Source organism: Lotus japonicus, chromosome 3, assembly GCF_012489685.1.
Source record: "Lotus japonicus ecotype B-129 chromosome 3, LjGifu_v1.2".
Lineage (NCBI taxonomy): Eukaryota > Viridiplantae > Streptophyta > Magnoliopsida > Fabales > Fabaceae > Lotus > Lotus japonicus.
In genome coordinates this window covers 78,651,116-78,670,236 of record NC_080043.1, presented here as the reverse complement: position 1 = coordinate 78,670,236, position 19,121 = coordinate 78,651,116, and the positions used below count along the sequence as shown (strand labels likewise).

The following is a 19,121-nucleotide window of genomic DNA, read 5'->3' as shown; positions in this document are numbered from 1 at the left end:
CACAGACATCCAATTGAATTCCGCCAAATAAGAAAATATCTTATTCTTTTAATTAAAATTAAAGTCAAATGTAATTATCTCTCCTATGTGGCATTCTTTGATTGAATGACTGTGTAAAATTATTTTATACTTTCAGTGCATATTCATTTTTTTTACTAGATAAAACTTAAAATGATCAATTTTCTTTTCTTATTGCGGTTTTTAGGATGTTGTTTCGGTATCGGTGGAAATCGTAGGGTATGGTACCTTTTAATTCATTTTTGACATACAAAGAATAAGATTGCAAATTAAAAAAAAAAAAAAGTTAATTATGGTGAAAACATGATAAAGGTACAGAACCCCTACACTTTTATAGTGGTATCATAGATAGATATTGCCTTTTTTTTATAAAAAAACCAATTGAGGTTACCCATTGTAATAGTGCGTATAACTGCTTTGACACGTTAGACGTAGGTAGAATATGTGGGGACATACCTTACTTGTCACGAAAAATCTAGAGAAAATTGGATATAGTAGTAGCAGTACTAGCTAGACGATGCACGAAACATCTCGAAGACAAAGATTTTTCATTTGGTGCTCAACCATATTTCCATTCCATTCTATTATTAGACATAACACCTCTCGTATAAAAGGGAACCACCCTCTCATCAGCTTCCATTATTATCACAACACACCAGTTTCAATCGCCTGCATTCTACAACACACACAACACCGTTTAACTTTTTCACTTTCTGGGTTGGTGGTTCGATTTCACACTGATAACTTGTCACTTGGATCGCGTGGAACCGTTTGGCTGCGTTCTTATATATATTTTCCCTGCTTTCAAATTCTAATGTAAGTTTTTCTTTTTCCTCCCTCATGCTATATATATATATATATATATATATATATATATATTTGAGTGAGTGAGTGAAGGAAAATATTTGCACTTGCGGTGTTATGCCTGTAATTTATAGCACTGAAGCTTATATTATACTATAGCATTTTATGTAGAAGATGAATGGCTCTTATATGCTACTTAGGCTTAACAGAATTTATTTTTAAACTATGCTATATGATATGTTGTTTTCTCCTCTTCTTTTGTTGGCATGAAAGTATGTAAGCAAATGTGTTCTTCCATTCATGTTTTTTCTTTACTTTTTAATGGTGAACACAATTCACATGTGATTTGTCCAATTTCGATCTCGTTATCTACAGCTCCCTCCTACACAATTAATGGCAGGGAGCTTGGGATTAAATCTAAATAAAAAATAATTTGTTAAGTTAAAGAGTTTATGATAATGTATCGGCTTAAGAGGCAGTAGAGGTTGTAGAGAATTTAAATTTGTGATTTGTTTGATAACTCATTGAAAATCATTCTCCTAAATTTACCCTTATTACTAGTATTTGAATTTGATACTAAACCAGTTTTATTGTGAAATGCAGAGTTTGTAATACTCTCAGTTACCAAGGGCAGGTAGATACTTATAAAACATGATGCCTGCATACAGAAGCATGGACTCATACCCACACCACAGAACCCAAATGCCATTCCCTCATTGTTATCACGCTGGTCCTGAAACTTTTCCTCCTCAATTAAGAGGAGATCAATCCAAATCACCTTTTTCTTATGAACAATTTTGGCCCTGTGCTGGAAATTATGGACACCCTATGCCGTCGCCACCGCCTTTTTGCTGTGGCCATAACAATTTCCCTGGTTATTATAGCTATTACAGGCCTTCTCATCATCATGCTCCTGTTCCACCACCAATGTACTATGGAGGTTGTCCTTCTGCATATGGTGAACCATTCTTTGTTCCTTACACCCCTCAACCGCATTACACTATGGAGCAGCCTAGATATGAATATGATAAATGTGTGCCTAGAGAACATCATTGTTGTGGGTGTCCTAATCATCAAAGCAACCAGAAGGAAGGAAAAAGTGTGAAAATTGAAGAGCAAGAACCTGATGTTGAAAAGAAAGTGAATGATGGTCTGGTCCCATTCTGGAATGGATGGTTACCCTTTGATATGAAGGGTGCTCCAAGCATGGTTCATGATGGAGATGGAAGAAGGAGCCTTAGCAGGGAGACTGATAGCAATGGAAGGGAATGTGAAGATGGAAGAATGAACAAGAAACATCAGAGTGAACCAAAGAGATCTGAATTCCCATTCCCTATCTTCTGGTTGCCTTACTACAATAAGCAGGAGGAAGGTAGAAGGACTAACAATCAGGATAGCGATTCGACACCAAAGTGCGCTGAGGAAGAACCTCAGAGACTTAAATCTGTTCCAGTGAAGTCTCATGTTAATGAAGGTGTTACAAACAGGATCAGATCAAATGAGGCTGAATCCACAAACACAGGTGATTCGGATGCTATAAAGAAAGTTACAAATGAAAGAATCATCCCTGTGAAGCAGGTGGAATCGCATCAAGGGAAGATTGACTCAGAGGGAAGTAACAAAATGGAAGTGAACATTCCTGTCAATTCAAAGGAAGAAAATGTGGTGAGTAAAGATTCTCCCACCAGTGGCAAAAGAAGATCCACATCTCCACCTAAAGCATCAAAGTTGCCTCCTGTTTGTCTGAGAGTTGATCCACTACCAAGGAAGAAAAATGGCAATGGGAGTTCAAGGTCCCCAAGTCCACCTGCATCAAAGTCAAGAGAACATTCCCCAGCTACATCTGGTGAAACATCTAAGACCCCTTCATGTGGCTTGCAACACAAGGTTCAGCCAAATTCAAATGTTGAGAAAGTTGAACCCAAGGAGAGAACCTTTCAGGTATCTGGAATTGAGACTAGAGAAAACAAGGGTGCTGAATGTGGGGATGGATGTCAGGGTCAAATAAATTTGAACATGGAAAGTGAAGTACCAACGAAGACAAGGGAAAGCTATACAGATGGTGAAAAAAGTGTGACTGAAGATAAAAAGGAAGAGAAAGGAGCAGAAAGCATGATGGAAGAAGCTACTGAATCAAATGAATTCAAGGGTTTAAGCACATCAATTGATGAAGGTCAAAAAGAGGTTAGAGTTTTGTCGGATGCAGATGCTGCTGTTTTGATACAAGCTGGTTATCTAGTAAGAAAATGGGAACCGTTGAAGAAATTGAAGCAGATAGCTGAAGTTAGTAAGGAGGTGGCTGGTGTTAGAGGCCGTGTTCAAGCTCTTGAGGACTCTTCTGATGTTCAAAACGACAAGCAAAAAATTGCAATTGGAGAGACCATAATGGGACTCTTGCTGAAGTTGGATACTATACAGGTATCTAATAACTTTTCCTATTTGCCTAAGGAAATGCAATTTTGACATGCCTTGATTCATTCACAATATATGTTACATGTAGCAACCTTTATACTTTGCACTTAACAACCTTTATACTTTGCACTTAAAATTTACCGCTTAGTTTTCTTTAGCCAACTTGTAGTGAGTGATATCATGACAAGAGCAATATACATGAACATTGAAAGTATAAATTACACACTAGCTAAAAGCATGTTGACACTCCTGCATTAAATCAAAGATTAACATTTTGAACTGCACAAGTGTGAGTTTGGTTGTGCTTTGTCTAAACTGTTAATTGTTTTCCATCTTATTTATGATGTTTTGTATAGTTATTTCCTTGTTCAATGGTATGCTTATATGTTACTTGACATATATAACAGGGTTTGCATCCGAGTCTCAGAGAGATCAGAAAATCCTTGGCGACAGAGCTTGTAACGTTGCAAGAAAGGCTTGATTCTATAATGGCTAAGAAACCTCAGCAGCAGATGCAGGGGCCTGTTATTCAGGAACATGTTGAAGTCGCTCCGTTGAATATGCAGAATGGAGCATATCAGCAAGAGCAACAAGAAGAAAAAGATGCAGTACCGGGTGGTTCATTTGAAGCCACTAGTGAAGGAAATCATGATACCTTGGAAATATGTCAGGACCATTTCTGCATGAAGGATGGCACTGATAATGTCCCTTCTACCAATGGTGAGAGTGAATTACAATCACCAGTTGATCCTGCTTCAAATGAGGGAGTAGAGCCTGATGCACTACCAAATGGCTTGGTTAATAAGGATATCGGCTCAGTGGTTACAGTTGATGCAGTGAGTTCTACAAATGATCCTTCTGATACTGAGAAAGTGGCTGTGGAACATGAATCGGAGGTGAATGACATTCCCGTTGATGTTGATGCTGATGAATTGGATACATATTCTTTGAAAGAATTGCCTGTAGGAGTTATTGATGAAGATATCATTGACATTAGCTCTCGCAAGGACGAAAAAGGGACAGAAGAGGCTCAATCAGCTGAATGTACTACTACGATGCTGGGTGGAAGCTTCTCAGCCATGGTGGATGATCCTGCATGTGATGTGTTAGGCTCAGAGAACCAAGCAATGATGGAGCTTCCAGTGGGATTACTTGATGAAGATACTGTGACATCTGAATTTGCAAAGGACGATGATACTAGTACTTTCAAAGGAGAATTACAAGCTGAAAATGAGGAATATATTGAGAAGCTGCCAGTTGGAGTGCTCGATGAGGATAAAGCAAAATTTGAAAAGGGGACAGAAGAGGCTCAATCAGCTGAATGTACTACTATGGTGATGGATGGAAGCTTCTCAGTCATGGTGGATGCTACATGTGATGGGTTAGACTCAGAGAACCAAGCAATGATGGAGCTGCCACTGGGATTACTTGATGAGAATAAAGTGACATCTGAATTTGAAAAGGATGATACCAGTACTTTGAAAGGGGAAGTACAAGCAGAAAACGAGGAATATGTTAAGGAGCTCCCAGCAGGAGTGCTTGATGAGGAATGTGATGCAGGTGAGAGAACAAGATCTAACTTTAATGACATCTTGCCAGAACCAGTGGAGCTTATGCCTGTTGATGAGTTACAGAAGGAAAAGGAACCAGAAGAAAAACTTGCACCACAGGAAATACAAGCTCATGATGCTTATGTAGACATGGTTGCTGAGATGACAACTGGTGTTGATGATAAAGAGACAGAAACATTGGCCAAGGAGGAAACTGCAGCACCGCCCGCATTACAAGGGGCACCTGTTGCTGAGCATGGTGGTGAGTTATATGGTGATATGAAACTATTAGAAGAGAATGAAAAGTTAAGGAAGTTGATGAAGGAGTTGCTGAAAGCTGGAAATGAACAGTTAACTGTAATAACAGATTTAACTGGCAGAGTGAAGGACTTGGAGAAGAAATTAGCCAAGCACCGGAGAAAGAGAGTGAGGACTAGGCGGGGTAGACCAACAGCTTCAATGAAATCGTCCAATAGTGAATAAAAGTTTGCAATGTGATCTTTTTTCTGTCTGGGAATGTACGTTTTGTAAATTGTGAGATGTGGTATTAGCCTTGTTGTACTTGTAATGTAAAATTGTACTGTTATGGTATAAAAATATGTTATGTCTTGGCTTCTGTTGGTAGTTCTGTTCCAACTAACGCTTTCATTTTAATGGTTAGATTCTAGTGATGTTAGCAGAATTAAACCTTTAAAGATGATTCATGAGACTGTTAAGAGGTATTTGAGTTAGCCTGGAAGTTACAAATTTCAATCATAATTAAATGCTCTTTCACGATGTATATTACCTTATTAATTTCTTGTACATCATTGCTAATGGATGAGCTTTCTCTGAGTCAAATATAGAATACATTGCAATGACATAGTTTCATTCAGATTGACAACTGCTATCAAGATTACAACTCCCCACATCTTCCTCTAAAAGAATCTACTATCCCAAAAGAATAATGTTACAAATTGGAAAAGAAAAAAAGCTCAAAATTATAGATACTTTACATATTAGCTATTTATCGAGCATCAATGACTCGAATAATGCAGATTCTACATGCACGTCCTTTCTGAATGAAACTACGATTATGTTAAAGACAATATATAAAAATTACAAAAGAAGAAAAGAATTAATATCATGATGCTCTAAATTCGTCATGATGCATTTACTGCAAGTGAAGATGAGTTAGAGCTTTCCTCTTCTGGAGGGGGCTTAACATATTTCCCTATAACTTGCTGGCGATGACGTTTCCTCATTCTATTTAGTTTTTCCATACTCTTTTGCTTCCTTTTCTCCTTTTCCTTCTGCCTTAAATTTCTTTCCCTCTCATACAAACCTTGCCAGAAGACTTCACCGGTTGATGGCCACAACCAATGCCTGTTAGGATCTTCTGAATCTGATAGCTCTGCCAAGTCCTCATCCATGCTCTTAAGTGTGTTGTATGAGAACCATTGGATCCACATTTGACCTCTACGGCTCTTGAACTTGTGTTGTTCCTGCATTAGACCGGTTTCCGGGTTCACAAACACCATTCTCCTTGCGCTGTGGTACACCCATACATTTACAAGAAGCTCGAGAACCCGCGAATAGCAATGCTTATCCTGCAATTTAAGCTCAAAAAATTAAACAATGAGTAGAAAAAGGTTAACACCAAAGCTAATCTTGTAAGGAAGCAAGCTACCGTTGACAAACTCAAAGGGCACCGTCCAGTTGAATGGTGTTCATTGTACATCTGCGCATCCAATGCATCTACAAACATTCTGCACGAATGGTAGATTACATGAGCTATTTAAATCTCAAACAAGGTACACGAGAAATGGGCTTAGGCCCTCCACTTTATCAAAAAAAATAAGATACAAGAAAAATATTTTTCTTAGTTGATAAGGTGATCTTATTTCAAATTAGAGGCGCCTATTAATGAAACCTAGCACACCTGGAAAACATCACAAACTCTAAGAAAGATCTTGTAGGAAGAGCCCAGCTCAGCATGACAGACCAAGTGTCTCCATCTATAGGCATGGGCGGAAAAGAAACCGTATCATTTTTCAATCCATACATTTTCTTCATCGCTTCGGAGAAAGCAAACCTTCAATCAAACACAAGTGTAGAGAAAATCAAGTAATGTCTATAAAAATTAAAAGATGTAAAGGGTGATGAGGGCAAACAAGTGTCAACATCTAAACTTCCATATACTCGATAAAAAACATAGAATGAGTTTAATAGATCTTACTGGCAACCTCCTGCGTTTATGGCATCGCAAAATGACCAAAAGTTCATCTGCGAAGGGTTTCGCTGATCCATATCCATGCGCACCCAGAAATATAGTGCATCTCCATGCCTTTTGGTTTGGATGGCATCTAATAATGCATTTTCAGCAGTTCTGGACAAAGACGCCTGTTAAAACCCCACACTAGATGTCAAAAGACCCCGAACAAGAGGCAGCCCATAAATTTAAATAATTGCTGGTTTGAGTTATCTTCCTGCACTTTCCAGCCTTATATGTGCCAATGCAACTAATCAAAAGAAGGGAGAATAGAAGCTACATAATTGAAGGTTCAGTTCATTACACACAAAATCCTTTTCCCTTTTTAACAGTCATAATTCATAATTTACAAACCTCTAATTAGACAGAGAAACCCCATCCTCAAGATAAATAATTTAGAGATTGAGGCAGATTTTCAAAGAAATGAATTGTCCTACCTTTTGTGCTGTTGCTCTCCAAGACTGAAATCCAATCCAAGCATTTTTGTGTAAACGATCAACCCTGTTCGCGATGGCAAAGAAAGCTCCATATTCACCAAGTATGTCCCGATAGTAAGCACTGTTAAGCAGTGGAAGACGAGAAGGTGCATCGAAATCATCTCTCCCTGGCCTTCGACCTTTACTGGACTGTGAACATCCATTACAGTAACTAGGTCAGATGAAAACCAAAATCCACTTATTTTAAGTGATGAGGAGAAAATGCAAATGTTGCACGGAGAATGAGGCTTTGAAGCATACCAAACTTGTGAGACAGAGACAGAGAGAGAGAGAGAGAGAGATAAAACAAGGAAACAAAAATCATCTTTGAAAATAGAGACAGCAATACCAAAACTTTGGAATGATTTGTGTTAACATGAAGACTGTATCACTTAGGATTATATTCAAATAGTCTTTCAACCAGTAATCAATAGTATCCTTCATAATTTAGTTTTTGATCGAGCTCAATTGCGTAGTATGATCCATATAGCCGACCTCACTTAGTGGGATAAGGCTTTTGTTGTTGTAATCTTTCAACCAGTAGTAACAACATGTAACAAATATTATGCCATTATAGCACGAAAATACGATCAAATACACACTGAAACAAAAACTTACTAGGGAAACTCCACGATAAAGCGGCTTATGATGAAGAAAAGGCCAAGATCCTTCCCCAATGTACGGTTCATAAATGCATAGTGGTTGTCCACTCCGCTCAAGCTCACCTTCATCCCTTTCATGCAAATCGTTCTTCAACCTATCAGCTTTCTTAGCATTTCGATATACTTCTTCCCAGGTTCCATGTGACTGCTCTGTTCTATCCTTCAACTGCATTAAAATTCAACACTTAAGCTGAACTTACAAGCCTTGCAAATAGAAATCAGGAAAGTTTCTATACCCTAATCTTTTAAAGAATGATCATTCATCACATGCTTCCCAAAATCTCCCTAAACAAGGAGGTTCCAGATGTCCTTTATGTTTCAAAACTTAGGCTGAGTAAATTGGCTAATGAAATGGAATCAGACATCTTTTGGGGGTTCATGACATTTACTTTTTCATTTAATACTTTCTTAAAACCAGTTTCGTGATTTTCAGGTGATGTAAATTTTTTTTAAAAGATTTTATAAATATCATAAATTATTTTACATTTGGCTATAACTTAAAAGTGCTTTTCTTTAGTACTTAGTATTTGTCTCGTCTATCACAACATTTAAAGAAACACTACACAAAGTAGCTTCACAAAATAATTATAGAACTTTTTTTTTCAGATTCTACACAAAAACTTATCCAAACATTTAAAAAATTCTATAAGTGAATTTTAAAAAAAGTCTGAAAGAAAGATTAAACAAACAATCTAATGTTTAGAAGGATACATAATGTTTTAGAAAGATATAACATTACTCTTTCATAAATTAGAATATTTCCTGATCTTACCTCTTCATCCTCTCTCCTTTTTTTAGCAATAGCCATCTGAATGTTCCTTTCTTCTTCCCATATGCTATACACAAATGAATCATTAGCAGAAACCATAGTAGTGGATCTGTTTTTTTGAGAATGATTCCACCGATTTTCATATTCATCTAAAAACGCGTTACTTCTAAATGTCCTATTTTGATATGTCAAACTTGGAACTGCTTCAAACAAATGCCACTGCCATTGCCCTTTAACACCGGGGGATATTTCTGAAACAGCCTTAGGAGGAGTAACCTCTGATGGAAGCCTGAGAATATTCCTAAGTAAAGCTGCATATCCATCAATTGCTTCTGAAACCATAAGGTTCTTTGCAGTACTTCTCCCTACTGAGGCAATGTTACGAGCCAGAGGTGATATTTTCCCCTTTGAGATCACCTCTAACATTATTTGTCGAAGAACTTTAATATTATCCTTAGGGAAAAGATAGCCATTCACCCTGTCGTCAACCTAGTTAATTGGAACACAGTTATTAGTTTCCTTAGAAATACACAAGAAATTTTTTATAACTAATATAAATCCATGAAAGGCCAAATTCTAGATATTCCCGGAGACTTCAAATCTAATATTACTAAAAAGTACCAAGAAAAATAGACCCATAGTATGGTTATAGTAAAGAAATCCAGGAAGAAGCCAGGAAACATACATATTTTCTGATCATGGAAATATCAGGAGCAATAATTGGCTTCTCGAAGCACATGGCTTTAACCAGAATCTCTGGGAAAGATTTCTCTTCAAGGAAGGATCCATATATCACAACATCCGCAGTGCCAAGAACAGAATCCGCATTCAAATCTCCTGCTATATGCTCTATAATGCCTTTTGGGTATTTCAAGCTACGTGCCATGGTCTAATGAAAAAGAAGAGAATATAAGAAAAAAAGGAAATCTTTGTCCACAAGAGAGAGAGAAAGAGAGGAAAAGAGAGAGAGACCTCAAGAGCCAGACTGTAGTTATTTGTTAATTCCCCACTATGAACAATGATCCGTAGTTGTGCACTAGAATTATCTTTGCTTAAAGAGAAGTCAGCCAGAAGTGGTGACAAAGCCCGCAAAACAATAGCATGCCCCAACCACATGCTCTTGTACAAAAATGGACTGCCCACAATTGCGATGATCACATCTTCCGGGCCATAGCCCATACTGATCCGCAAATTATCTTTATGCAAGGCCATAAATGCATCTGCTTCTAATGCTTCAGCAGGGGAACCAGGAATGACGCAAAAATTTCCAGCATCAAATGTGGAGTAAATCATCTGTGGAATTCCATAAAACATTAGTTTTCACAACTAATTATGTTCCAACTCTGTGATGTAAGAGACAACAGATAAGCTAACGAATGCTGGTTCAGTTATAATTATAACAAATGTCTGTTCCATAGAACTAAAATTCAAAGGATAATAGCTTTCAACATTTAACTTATTTACATCTTCTGAGTCAGATTAATCCCTAAATATAAATAAGTAATTAGCAATGAAATAGCTGTTTGAATGTCAACAAAGCAGAATGTATGACTACATGAAAATGCCCCAGTCTAGGTCAAATGTTAGCTTATCCGGTGGTTGCGTGAGGGAGGTTTAAGTAGAGGCTCTAGGCATTAGTCCCATGTATCAATTATTCAAATAATAAAAAGGTATTAACTTGTCCCATACATATTACCGGCAAAGCATAGTTTGGGAAGACAACAACTGTTGAACGATCAAAAGCTCTTCTCCAATCATTCAAAAGTTCAGTTTGCCCAGTGGTAGAATATTGTCTTGAACGATAACCAAGTGCTTTTTCATGAATGACCCATATAAGAGGTACAGACTTGAAAGGTTCCTGCAAAAAACTGTAACTAAAATCATTTGTGTTACTTGATTAAGGACATTCATGGCAAAAACCAAATGCACAATTCAGGGATGCATAAAGGATTCAGTTAACAACAATTCAGAATCGTGCCCTTAGAGAATAGAATAAGTATCATACCAAGAAAAGGCACCTCTGGCTTCATGAGAGCTCACAATTATACCATCATAGCTGCAAAAGACAGGCACTCTTATCAGATGTAATCAGAAATTCAGAATGCTAATCCAACAAAAACATTAGGGTTTCTCTCTCAGTAGCATATTAAGAAACAAGCACAAGTGAATCACAAGAACTCAAATTTACTAAAGCAAACACAACTACACACTAATTTCGGTATCTCAAAGTTAAAAGGATTACTAAGAAGAGTTTAATAACCTATAAACTGACAGCGGAAAAAAATTACATCTGTTTTTTACATGGACATCCAATAGGTTTCACCATCTTGTCGCATCATAATTAAATTTAAAAAGACTAAAAAGGAAGGTGGAGAAATGTGATTGACTGTACGTATCAAACTCCTTACACATAAAATAAGGAAAACAACAAATGTCTTATCTCACTAAGTGAGTTCGGCTATATGGATCACACTTCGTGTACACCATTGAGCTCAATCAAAAACAAGATTATGGGGAATATTATTGATAATAAGATCATTTTCAACAATATCTTCCCAAGTCCTTTTTTGTCTCACTCTAACCCTCTTCACATGATTAAACACCATGTTAGCAACCCTTTTCATTGGTGCCTCCGAAAGTTTTCTTTGAACATGTCCATACCACCTTGGCCAAATTTCTGTCACCTTCCCCACGATAGGTGTATCCCCAATATCTCCTCTTATACGCTCATTGTGTATCTTATCCTGTCTAGTGTGATCTATCCTAACATTTCATTTCTGCTACTCCAAATTTGTTCTCACGCCCTGTTAAATCCCAACATTCGCTATCATAGAGGATAGCAGGTCTTATAGCGGTCTAGTAAGAGACTTTCCTTTGAGCTCGATAGGTACTTTATGGTCACATATAACTCCGATCTTTTCCTCCACTTTAACCTCTCAGCTTGAATTTTGTGTGTAACGGTCTTTGTCAATTTCTCAATTATATTGTATAATCGATCCAAAGTGCATTTTGTTTCCATTTTTTTCTTCCAGATTACTTCCAACAGCAGTCTTGCTAAAATTACAATACATATACTCTGTTTTTTCTTCCAGATTACTTCCAACAGCAGTCTTCCTCCAAATCTCAAGTTTAGAAATAACCGCTTCCCTTGATTCTTCAATTAAGAATAATATCATCCGCAAACATCATGCTCTTAGGAATGCTCTTATGTATATCCTTGGTAAGCATGTCCGAAACCAATTTAAACAGGTACAGACTTGAGAAACCAATCTTTATAGGGAAGTCATTAGTCTCACCCCTAGGCGTTCTCACACTGGTAGTTGCCCCCTCATACATGTCTTGTATTGCTCGAACATACGTCACACAAACACCTTTCTTTTCCATAGCCTTCCACAAAACTTCCCTAGGCACGCGATCATATGTTTTTTCCAAGTCACAAAAATTCATGTGCAAGTCTCTCTCTAGACTTAGATACTCTTCCATCAGCCTTCGTAGGAGGTTAAACTAGAATATTATAAAGATGAAAAAAAACTAGAATTGATGATTAAGAGGTTAAACTAACATCCTTTTTCCACAAACTGAAAACAAATATAAAATAATTAAACAAAGCATAAAAAACTAATCAAGAAATCCGTATTATAATCTGTCCATATAAAAGCAAGACATTACTTGACTGTAATTTTCTACTGAGCTGTTAACTTATGGTAAATCCTAAAACCAGAGAAGATACATGGAGCATATTAACCATAATTTGTGACTAAGAGATTATGTCAGATATATAAACCTTCAGGAACTTAGGCAGTTATTTTAGCAACTGAAATCAGTTAGCTCTGATTCCTAGAAATTTCAATTCTTTAAAGTATGCTAACTACTTAGTTTAGCAGTACAAATTAGAATGCTGATCATACTTTAGCCAGTCTATAGTGTTGTTTCGTTTGTAACAAGTTTGAGTGACATTGATGGGAACCCTTAAACTTTTCCAAACATTACGCCCTGGTCCATCTACAAGTGAAAAGACCTGCATAACACAGAGAACAATTGGAGCTAAAATAAACATAGCAATATTCTTTGAAAATAAATGTTGTAAATGGTAAGGTGAACCTATTCTTAAAGATATGTTTAGTATCACTTAGATAAGTCACTATATTCTTAAGGACTTCAATATACATTTTTAAATTCACAAACCTGCTTCAATTTTAAAAATCAAAACACTTGTCGAGCTTGGTTGTTTGTGGATGGTGAATGAACATTTGACTTAAATATTTAACATCTCTATTTGCGATTTCTATCTCCCCCAGAAACAAGGTACCATAATCTACATTGTTCAATCCCACACTAGTTCATATCATAGAGAGACATTGATCACTTAGCTGGTTCCCAATTCTTTTCTTTTTCCTAAATTCAAAAGTATTTACCCACCACAAATATTGAGAACAAATGTAAATAATGTACCTGAATTTTATAACCAATATCTAATAAAGCAGCTGCAATTGTTACCATCAACAGTTGTTGGGAATCAACCAATAGTTCTCCAAACACCTTCAAAAGAAATTGAAATTATATAACTTCAAAATGTCAAAACTAAACTATAAATGAACTTTGTCTTTACAAAGTAATAACCAATAAACTTCACTGCAAAGTAAACAGTTCTAAATTTGTGAAAACTTTAACCACCCCCCCCCCCCCCAACATGGGGCGCATCTAAGGAGAACATGAAAGCTGGAAGGGACCTCGATCATGTAAGCAACAAGATTTAGGCCATGTTTGGGAGAGTTTATTTGAGCTTATCTTTTAGCATAAGCGCTTATGCAAGTGTTTGAGAGAGCTTATGTAAATAGCTTTAAGCTTACCGATAAGTTCTTTTGAGTTTTTTTCATAAGCTATTCAAATGAGCTTATGCTTAACTATAACATATTTTCAGCTTATTTGAATAAGTTTCTCACATTAGCTTATGAATATTGAATAAGTGCTTATATGATAAGCGCATATTGACATAAGCCCTTAATTAAATTGTTGACCAAAGGCACCCTCCAATTGCAATTACCAACCATAAGATTCAGGTGAGTTTCAATTGCAAGTAGAATTTATCCGCAATTTCAAGGATCATGCAACAGAAACCACAATTTAAAACTTAACAAGGGTCAACACCAGTTTACTTAAATTCAATATTGGTCATTCATTTGTGTTGTATGGTCAATTATTCTTCCTCTCACAACAGGAGCATGCAGTCAACTAACACACTCCCTATATACTCACACAATCATTACCAACCTTGAACTTGCTTCTAACTTATTACTGCCCACAATGAACAACAAGAAACTTTCTAAATAAACATCAACACATGCACTCTTTTCACCAAGGAAATAAAAAAAATTAGGTGAACTAACCAGTGCCAACTGAGGCTTCCTGTATCCGAAATGTTTCGCCGTGTGGTTGAACAGATTCACATCCCTACCACCACCTCTCCTGAAATTCTCCGAAATCGTAGTCAGAAAAACAGCCTCCTCCCCAATGTCCAAGACAAAATTCTCCATATCCCCATTATGCCACAAGTTCCCAGAACGCACCTCCACAGCTCTCAACGAGTCCTCCTGGTTTTCAACAACCGAACCAGGCAGGAACATTTGAAAGACAACAACCAAGCAGAGAAACACAACCACCGTGCAAATCCATTGCACATAATCTAGCTTCTTGAAGATTAACCTCGAGAAGCTCGATCTGAACCTCTGAGAAAACGGGTGCTGCTTCTCTTTTCTACCGGATTGAGAACCACCAAACAAGCTCCCCTTCTTCAATGGGATCCCGGATTCCAAAGAACCCATTTAGACTTTAAAGTCCCATAAAAAAAAAGCTTCAAACTTTGACCAAAAAACGCATGCAACAAGGGTACCCAGATGAGAAAAGTTATTCAAAGTTGAATCAGGAAGCTCTAGAGAGTGAAAGAAGGTGAAAAAGACTCAAACTTTGGTGTCAGAATTCAAGAAAAAAGAAAAGAAAATTATGGGGTGTGAAGGTGGATTGAATTGATTGAAGTGTGAAAATGGGGTTTGTGTATTGTGGATTTGGATGATTTGATTGTGGAAGAGAGACACTGGTCAGAGCTGGGAGAAAGTGTTGTTGTTGTGTTGAGTGATTTTTACTGAATGGAGAAGAAGAAAGAAGCGTTGAAGAGATAGGAACTAGAAAGAAACGCTAAAGAACAGTGTTGAGCTGAACACACGGAATGGGGACAAATGTAATAATGTTTGATAAGAGAAAATGGTTGAAAATTGTTAATTTGATTTTGTCCATTTTATGTGCTGTCTGAAAGGGTAAGTGTGCCCTATTTTTCAGGGGGAAATGGAATAAAAAGTTGTGATTGATATGCAAATGTGGCAATGTTTTTATATCTGTCACGCGTATTATTAACTGAATATGTAGGGCTACCCGTGTAGAAGAAAATTGTGGCATGATATTTTGGATGTGGTAATTTTTTATTTCAATCTTTTTGGATTAAATATGATTGATTTTCAAATCCCTAAATCTTTGTTATTGTTATCTAGACTCATATACTATAGTCTATACTAAAGTTTTCTATTCTTGTGAGGTTTAGGTAGGTTGGCCCTTTCTCTCTTCTTCTTCTTTTCTTTTTATTAAGATTGTAGGTGGAGTGGTTTTTGGAAAAAAAAGGTTGGTGATGGAAGGCATGAGGTTGTCCTCTGATCAGGGCTCTGGGCTGAGTTCTGGCTGTTTGGTGCGGCGGTTTCGTGTTTCCGGTGGCCGGTTTAGATGATGATGAAAGAAGCTGGGCAAATTTTGTGATTTTTGGTCAATTTCGTGATTTTTCTGGGTCAGTTTTGTGATATTTTTTAAATGGGACAAGCAGATAATTGGTCAATGGTCATTCATCCGGTCTGTTAATTGAAAAACTAATAAATTGAATAGTTATAATTATAAAGGACTCATGTGTGTAAATAACGAAATATAGCTAAACATGTATGTAAACCTGCTACAGACAGTGTACATTATTATCGATAAAATATCTACTTATCTGACTGTATTTTATATTTGATTTGATATAGATAGATTAAATTAATATAATAAAACTACTAGAAAACGTAAAATCAAAGAATGGTTCCATGACCTCAATGTATCAAATGACAAATGCCAGCTATATTATTTGTTTATTGGAGATTGGTAGAGTAGTATTAATCTGTGTGAACCACAGGCGAGGCGACCACACCAGAAGAAATAGACACCAAAAACAAAGACTTCAATCGTCGGTGACAGAAACTTCCTGAGGTAGAGAAATGCTAGATCTTGGAGAGTTAAAAAAAAATGATAATAACAGAGTGTTAAATTCTTTTATTTTCACGGCGCAATCATGAGACTAATTTCTCACCTCACCGTCAAATAATACTAAGCGGTAAAGGTTGGGTAAAGAGTTTCTTCCATTCACATTCACTATATGTTTTTTACTAGTATTTTTTACCATCGCACGGGGAAATTCATTTATATTTATTTTGTGTGTTTTTATGATTTTTGCGTTATTTTCTAAAAGATATTTTTATATTAATATATTGTTTTTATATTAGAATTGTTTAAGATTTTTTTTTTGGTCGTGGCATGGTGATGGATTTAATGTGTTTGTTGTGTCTTGTCTCCCCTGTGATGACACACCACACACTTTTAACTTGTCTTGTTTTACAGCCCTTGTCGTTTGTGTGTTGTCTTGGCAATATAGTGGATTGTATTCTCATTCGAGTAAACTATCGACATGTCCTGTACACATTCTAACTGCTAGATTAATGTTTCTTATAATCATTACTGAAACATCAATTTCTAGCGTTAATTGATGGTTAGGAAAACTTAAAGAATTTATTCTATTAAAAACTCATTAATTTGGGGCTAAAATAGCACGATGCTGAAAAATTAAGGATCTGTGATTTTTTTAAGGAAAGATAGATAAGTAGTCTGGAATGTAAGAGTCATCAAAAAACATGGATGTGTGATAAAAAATTCATGAGGGGATGTTCAGGCTAATTCCATTGCTTATCTGTTCACCTACGATTATGTCCTCTATGCTTAATATCTATTATAAAAAAAACAGCTCGACATATTGTTTGTGACAGTTTTTTATATCATTGTTAGTGTCATTGATAATTGTGCATTGTAAAATACGTATTTAAACTTTCATTTTAAAATATTCAATTCCCTTAGTCAAAATTGACAATAGTAAAACATTTAACCAATATTAGTTTACGTTAGAAATATATTTTTTCCAATGGGATTAATAGGTTTTTGTCCTATTTTTCGATGTAGGAAAAAAATAATTTGTCACCTGAATTAAATTCTTTAATTTTTTTTCTTCATCAAGCACTTTGAAGGAGGATAACTCCTAAATGATAAAAGCTATTAATTCCAACAATGTAACCACTATTTTTATGCGTTTATTTTTTAGTTTAAGTATGCTAATTGTTAGACGTATAATCAATATGAAGTTTTAAGATTTATTTTAATCATAGTTTTTATTTTAAATTTACATTGTTGTTTTTAAAATCTTCTTGAATTTTATGTCTTTTAATTTACAAATAAAATGAAACACCATGTTAAGAATAGTAATTTTATTTTATAACTTCTATATAATAGTAAACACATGTGGATAGAATTGTAAAAGTGGAAAGGTTTTTATCCAGGATCAAATTATTTATTTTGGTGTCATCTTTAGGCACTTTGCAAGTGAGATTTAAATACATTCTTTATGGTTTATAACTTTTTAACTTCTATATAACTCCTAATTAATATTAATTCATAATTTGTAACTCCTAAATTTTTAATTTTCAATATGTTAATTAATAGATATAAAGTCATAAGACTTATAGTGATAACATTTTATCAGCTTCAAAAAGATAACATTTTATCAATTTTCATTTGTCCTTATTTTAAACTTACATTGTTTAGGGTGTAAGCCCTCATTTCAACCCAAAAAAAATTACATTGTATATTTTTTTATTAATATATACTTGTGAGTTTTTTTTTTGTATTTTACAATAAAAATGAATTACTAAGATAAGAATAGGATTTTTATGTTATAACTTCTATGTAATTTCGAGATGATATTAATGCATAACATGTAGTGAATGATACATATGTAGTGAAAATGAGTTTTATTTTATTAACTTAATAGTTTTATTATGAATGAATAAATTTAATATTGTTTCGTTTTGAAAAAATATTGTTATTAGAACCATCAATGTGTATGTGTGGCATATTGTGGAGAAACCATATATAAGAATGTTTTTCTTCCAATTAGTGTCCATTTGCATTCAACCTCTAAATGAGATTGTAGAACGTAACCGCTACAATAGTGTTTTCCTTGATAATAGCGGTTTCTAATGCTTAATTGCGATGCATAATATTGTGACAATACAGTAGCTAAAGGCACACTAACAGTCTCTGCCCATTAGTCTTTGTTTCTCTCATTTTTTTGATATCTCGTTTTCTTGATCTCAGGTGCCTCACCCTCTATTTCTCACATGTTCCATAATAGAAACCTCTTTAAGAGGCAACTGCCTACAACCATATAGTAAGAAATTGCCGACGTTTGTAATTCTAATTCATTAATTGCGTCATTAACTCTACTAGTGGCCGCAGACTCATAAGAATTGCAGTTCATTTGAATTTTTGAGCTAGTAACCCGTATGATCATGTGTTTGTCACTTTTTCTAAAATATAAATCTCCTCAAGAGTTGCTACCGTTTTTAATTTGAAACCATTAATTTTGGTAATAAACTTCATTAATAGCAACAAAAATTGAAGTCTGTTTAAATTCCGAAGCCAGTACCCTCCATGATCATGTTCTATTTCATCGATTCTTAATCATGGAGGTGTCCAACCTAGAAGAGGCGTTGACTCAAGTGTTCGAGCCGCAAAAAAACACTTTTTTAATCTTACACCGTGAAGAAGTGTCTAACACGTGTCGTGTCGGTGTCCAACACTGAGACACTCCATATGTGAGAGGTGTCTGTGCTTCATAGGTTATATTAACTTCAATAATCAATTTAAATTCACTCCTTCTCTATATTCTCTTTTAAACTACTACATTCCAGTCATTATCTAGCTTTTATGCTTTAGATTTGTCTATGCTATAGAGTATAGATGATATCTACTCGCATGTCTTATGCAATATCTACTTAGATA

General features: G+C 35.6%; 2 protein-coding genes across 2 annotated transcripts; one reads left to right on the top strand and one right to left on the bottom strand.

Annotated features, from left to right (window-relative positions):
* The first annotated feature begins 637 nt into the window (after window positions 1–637).
* LOC130746189 (BAG family molecular chaperone regulator 6) lies at window positions 638–5,400 on the top strand. Its single transcript, XM_057598739.1, has 3 exons — window positions 638–834; window positions 1,426–3,240; window positions 3,642–5,400. The coding sequence occupies exons 2-3, from the start codon at window positions 1,474–1,476 to the stop codon at window positions 5,265–5,267; spliced, it is 3,393 nt and encodes a 1,130-aa protein (XP_057454722.1). The 5' UTR covers window positions 638–834; window positions 1,426–1,473; the 3' UTR covers window positions 5,268–5,400.
* A 228-nt stretch (window positions 5,401–5,628) lies between these two features.
* On the bottom strand, window positions 5,629–15,199 carry LOC130746190 (uncharacterized). Its single transcript, XM_057598740.1, has 14 exons — window positions 14,330–15,199; window positions 13,395–13,481; window positions 12,851–12,960; window positions 10,948–10,998; window positions 10,639–10,810; window positions 9,915–10,235; window positions 9,628–9,831; window positions 8,946–9,431; window positions 8,130–8,339; window positions 7,473–7,661; window positions 7,003–7,166; window positions 6,706–6,858; window positions 6,454–6,532; window positions 5,629–6,373 (listed from the first exon to the last, which is right to left on the bottom strand). The coding sequence occupies exons 1-14, from the start codon at window positions 14,762–14,764 to the stop codon at window positions 5,927–5,929; spliced, it is 3,108 nt and encodes a 1,035-aa protein (XP_057454723.1). The 5' UTR covers window positions 14,765–15,199; the 3' UTR covers window positions 5,629–5,926.
* Window positions 15,200–19,121: the final 3,922 nt, after the last annotated feature.

Excerpts from the sequence above, each read along its gene's own strand:
- LOC130746190 (XM_057598740.1), bottom strand. The coding sequence starts at position 14,764 with ATGGGTTCTTTGGAATCCGGGATCCCATTGAAGAAGGGGAGCTTGTTT. Across the intron at positions 10,236-10,638 it reads TCCCAAACTATGCTTTGCCG|ATGATTTACTCCACATTTGA; the intron begins GTAATATGTATG and ends GGAATTCCACAG. Across the intron at positions 8,340-8,945 it reads AAAGGAGAGAGGATGAAGAG|TTGAAGGATAGAACAGAGCA; the intron begins GTAAGATCAGGA and ends ATTTTAATGCAG.
- LOC130746189 (XM_057598739.1), top strand. The coding sequence starts at position 1,474 with ATGATGCCTGCATACAGAAGCATGGACTCATACCCACACCACAGAACC. Across the intron at positions 3,241-3,641 it reads TGAAGTTGGATACTATACAG|GGTTTGCATCCGAGTCTCAG; the intron begins GTATCTAATAAC and ends CATATATAACAG.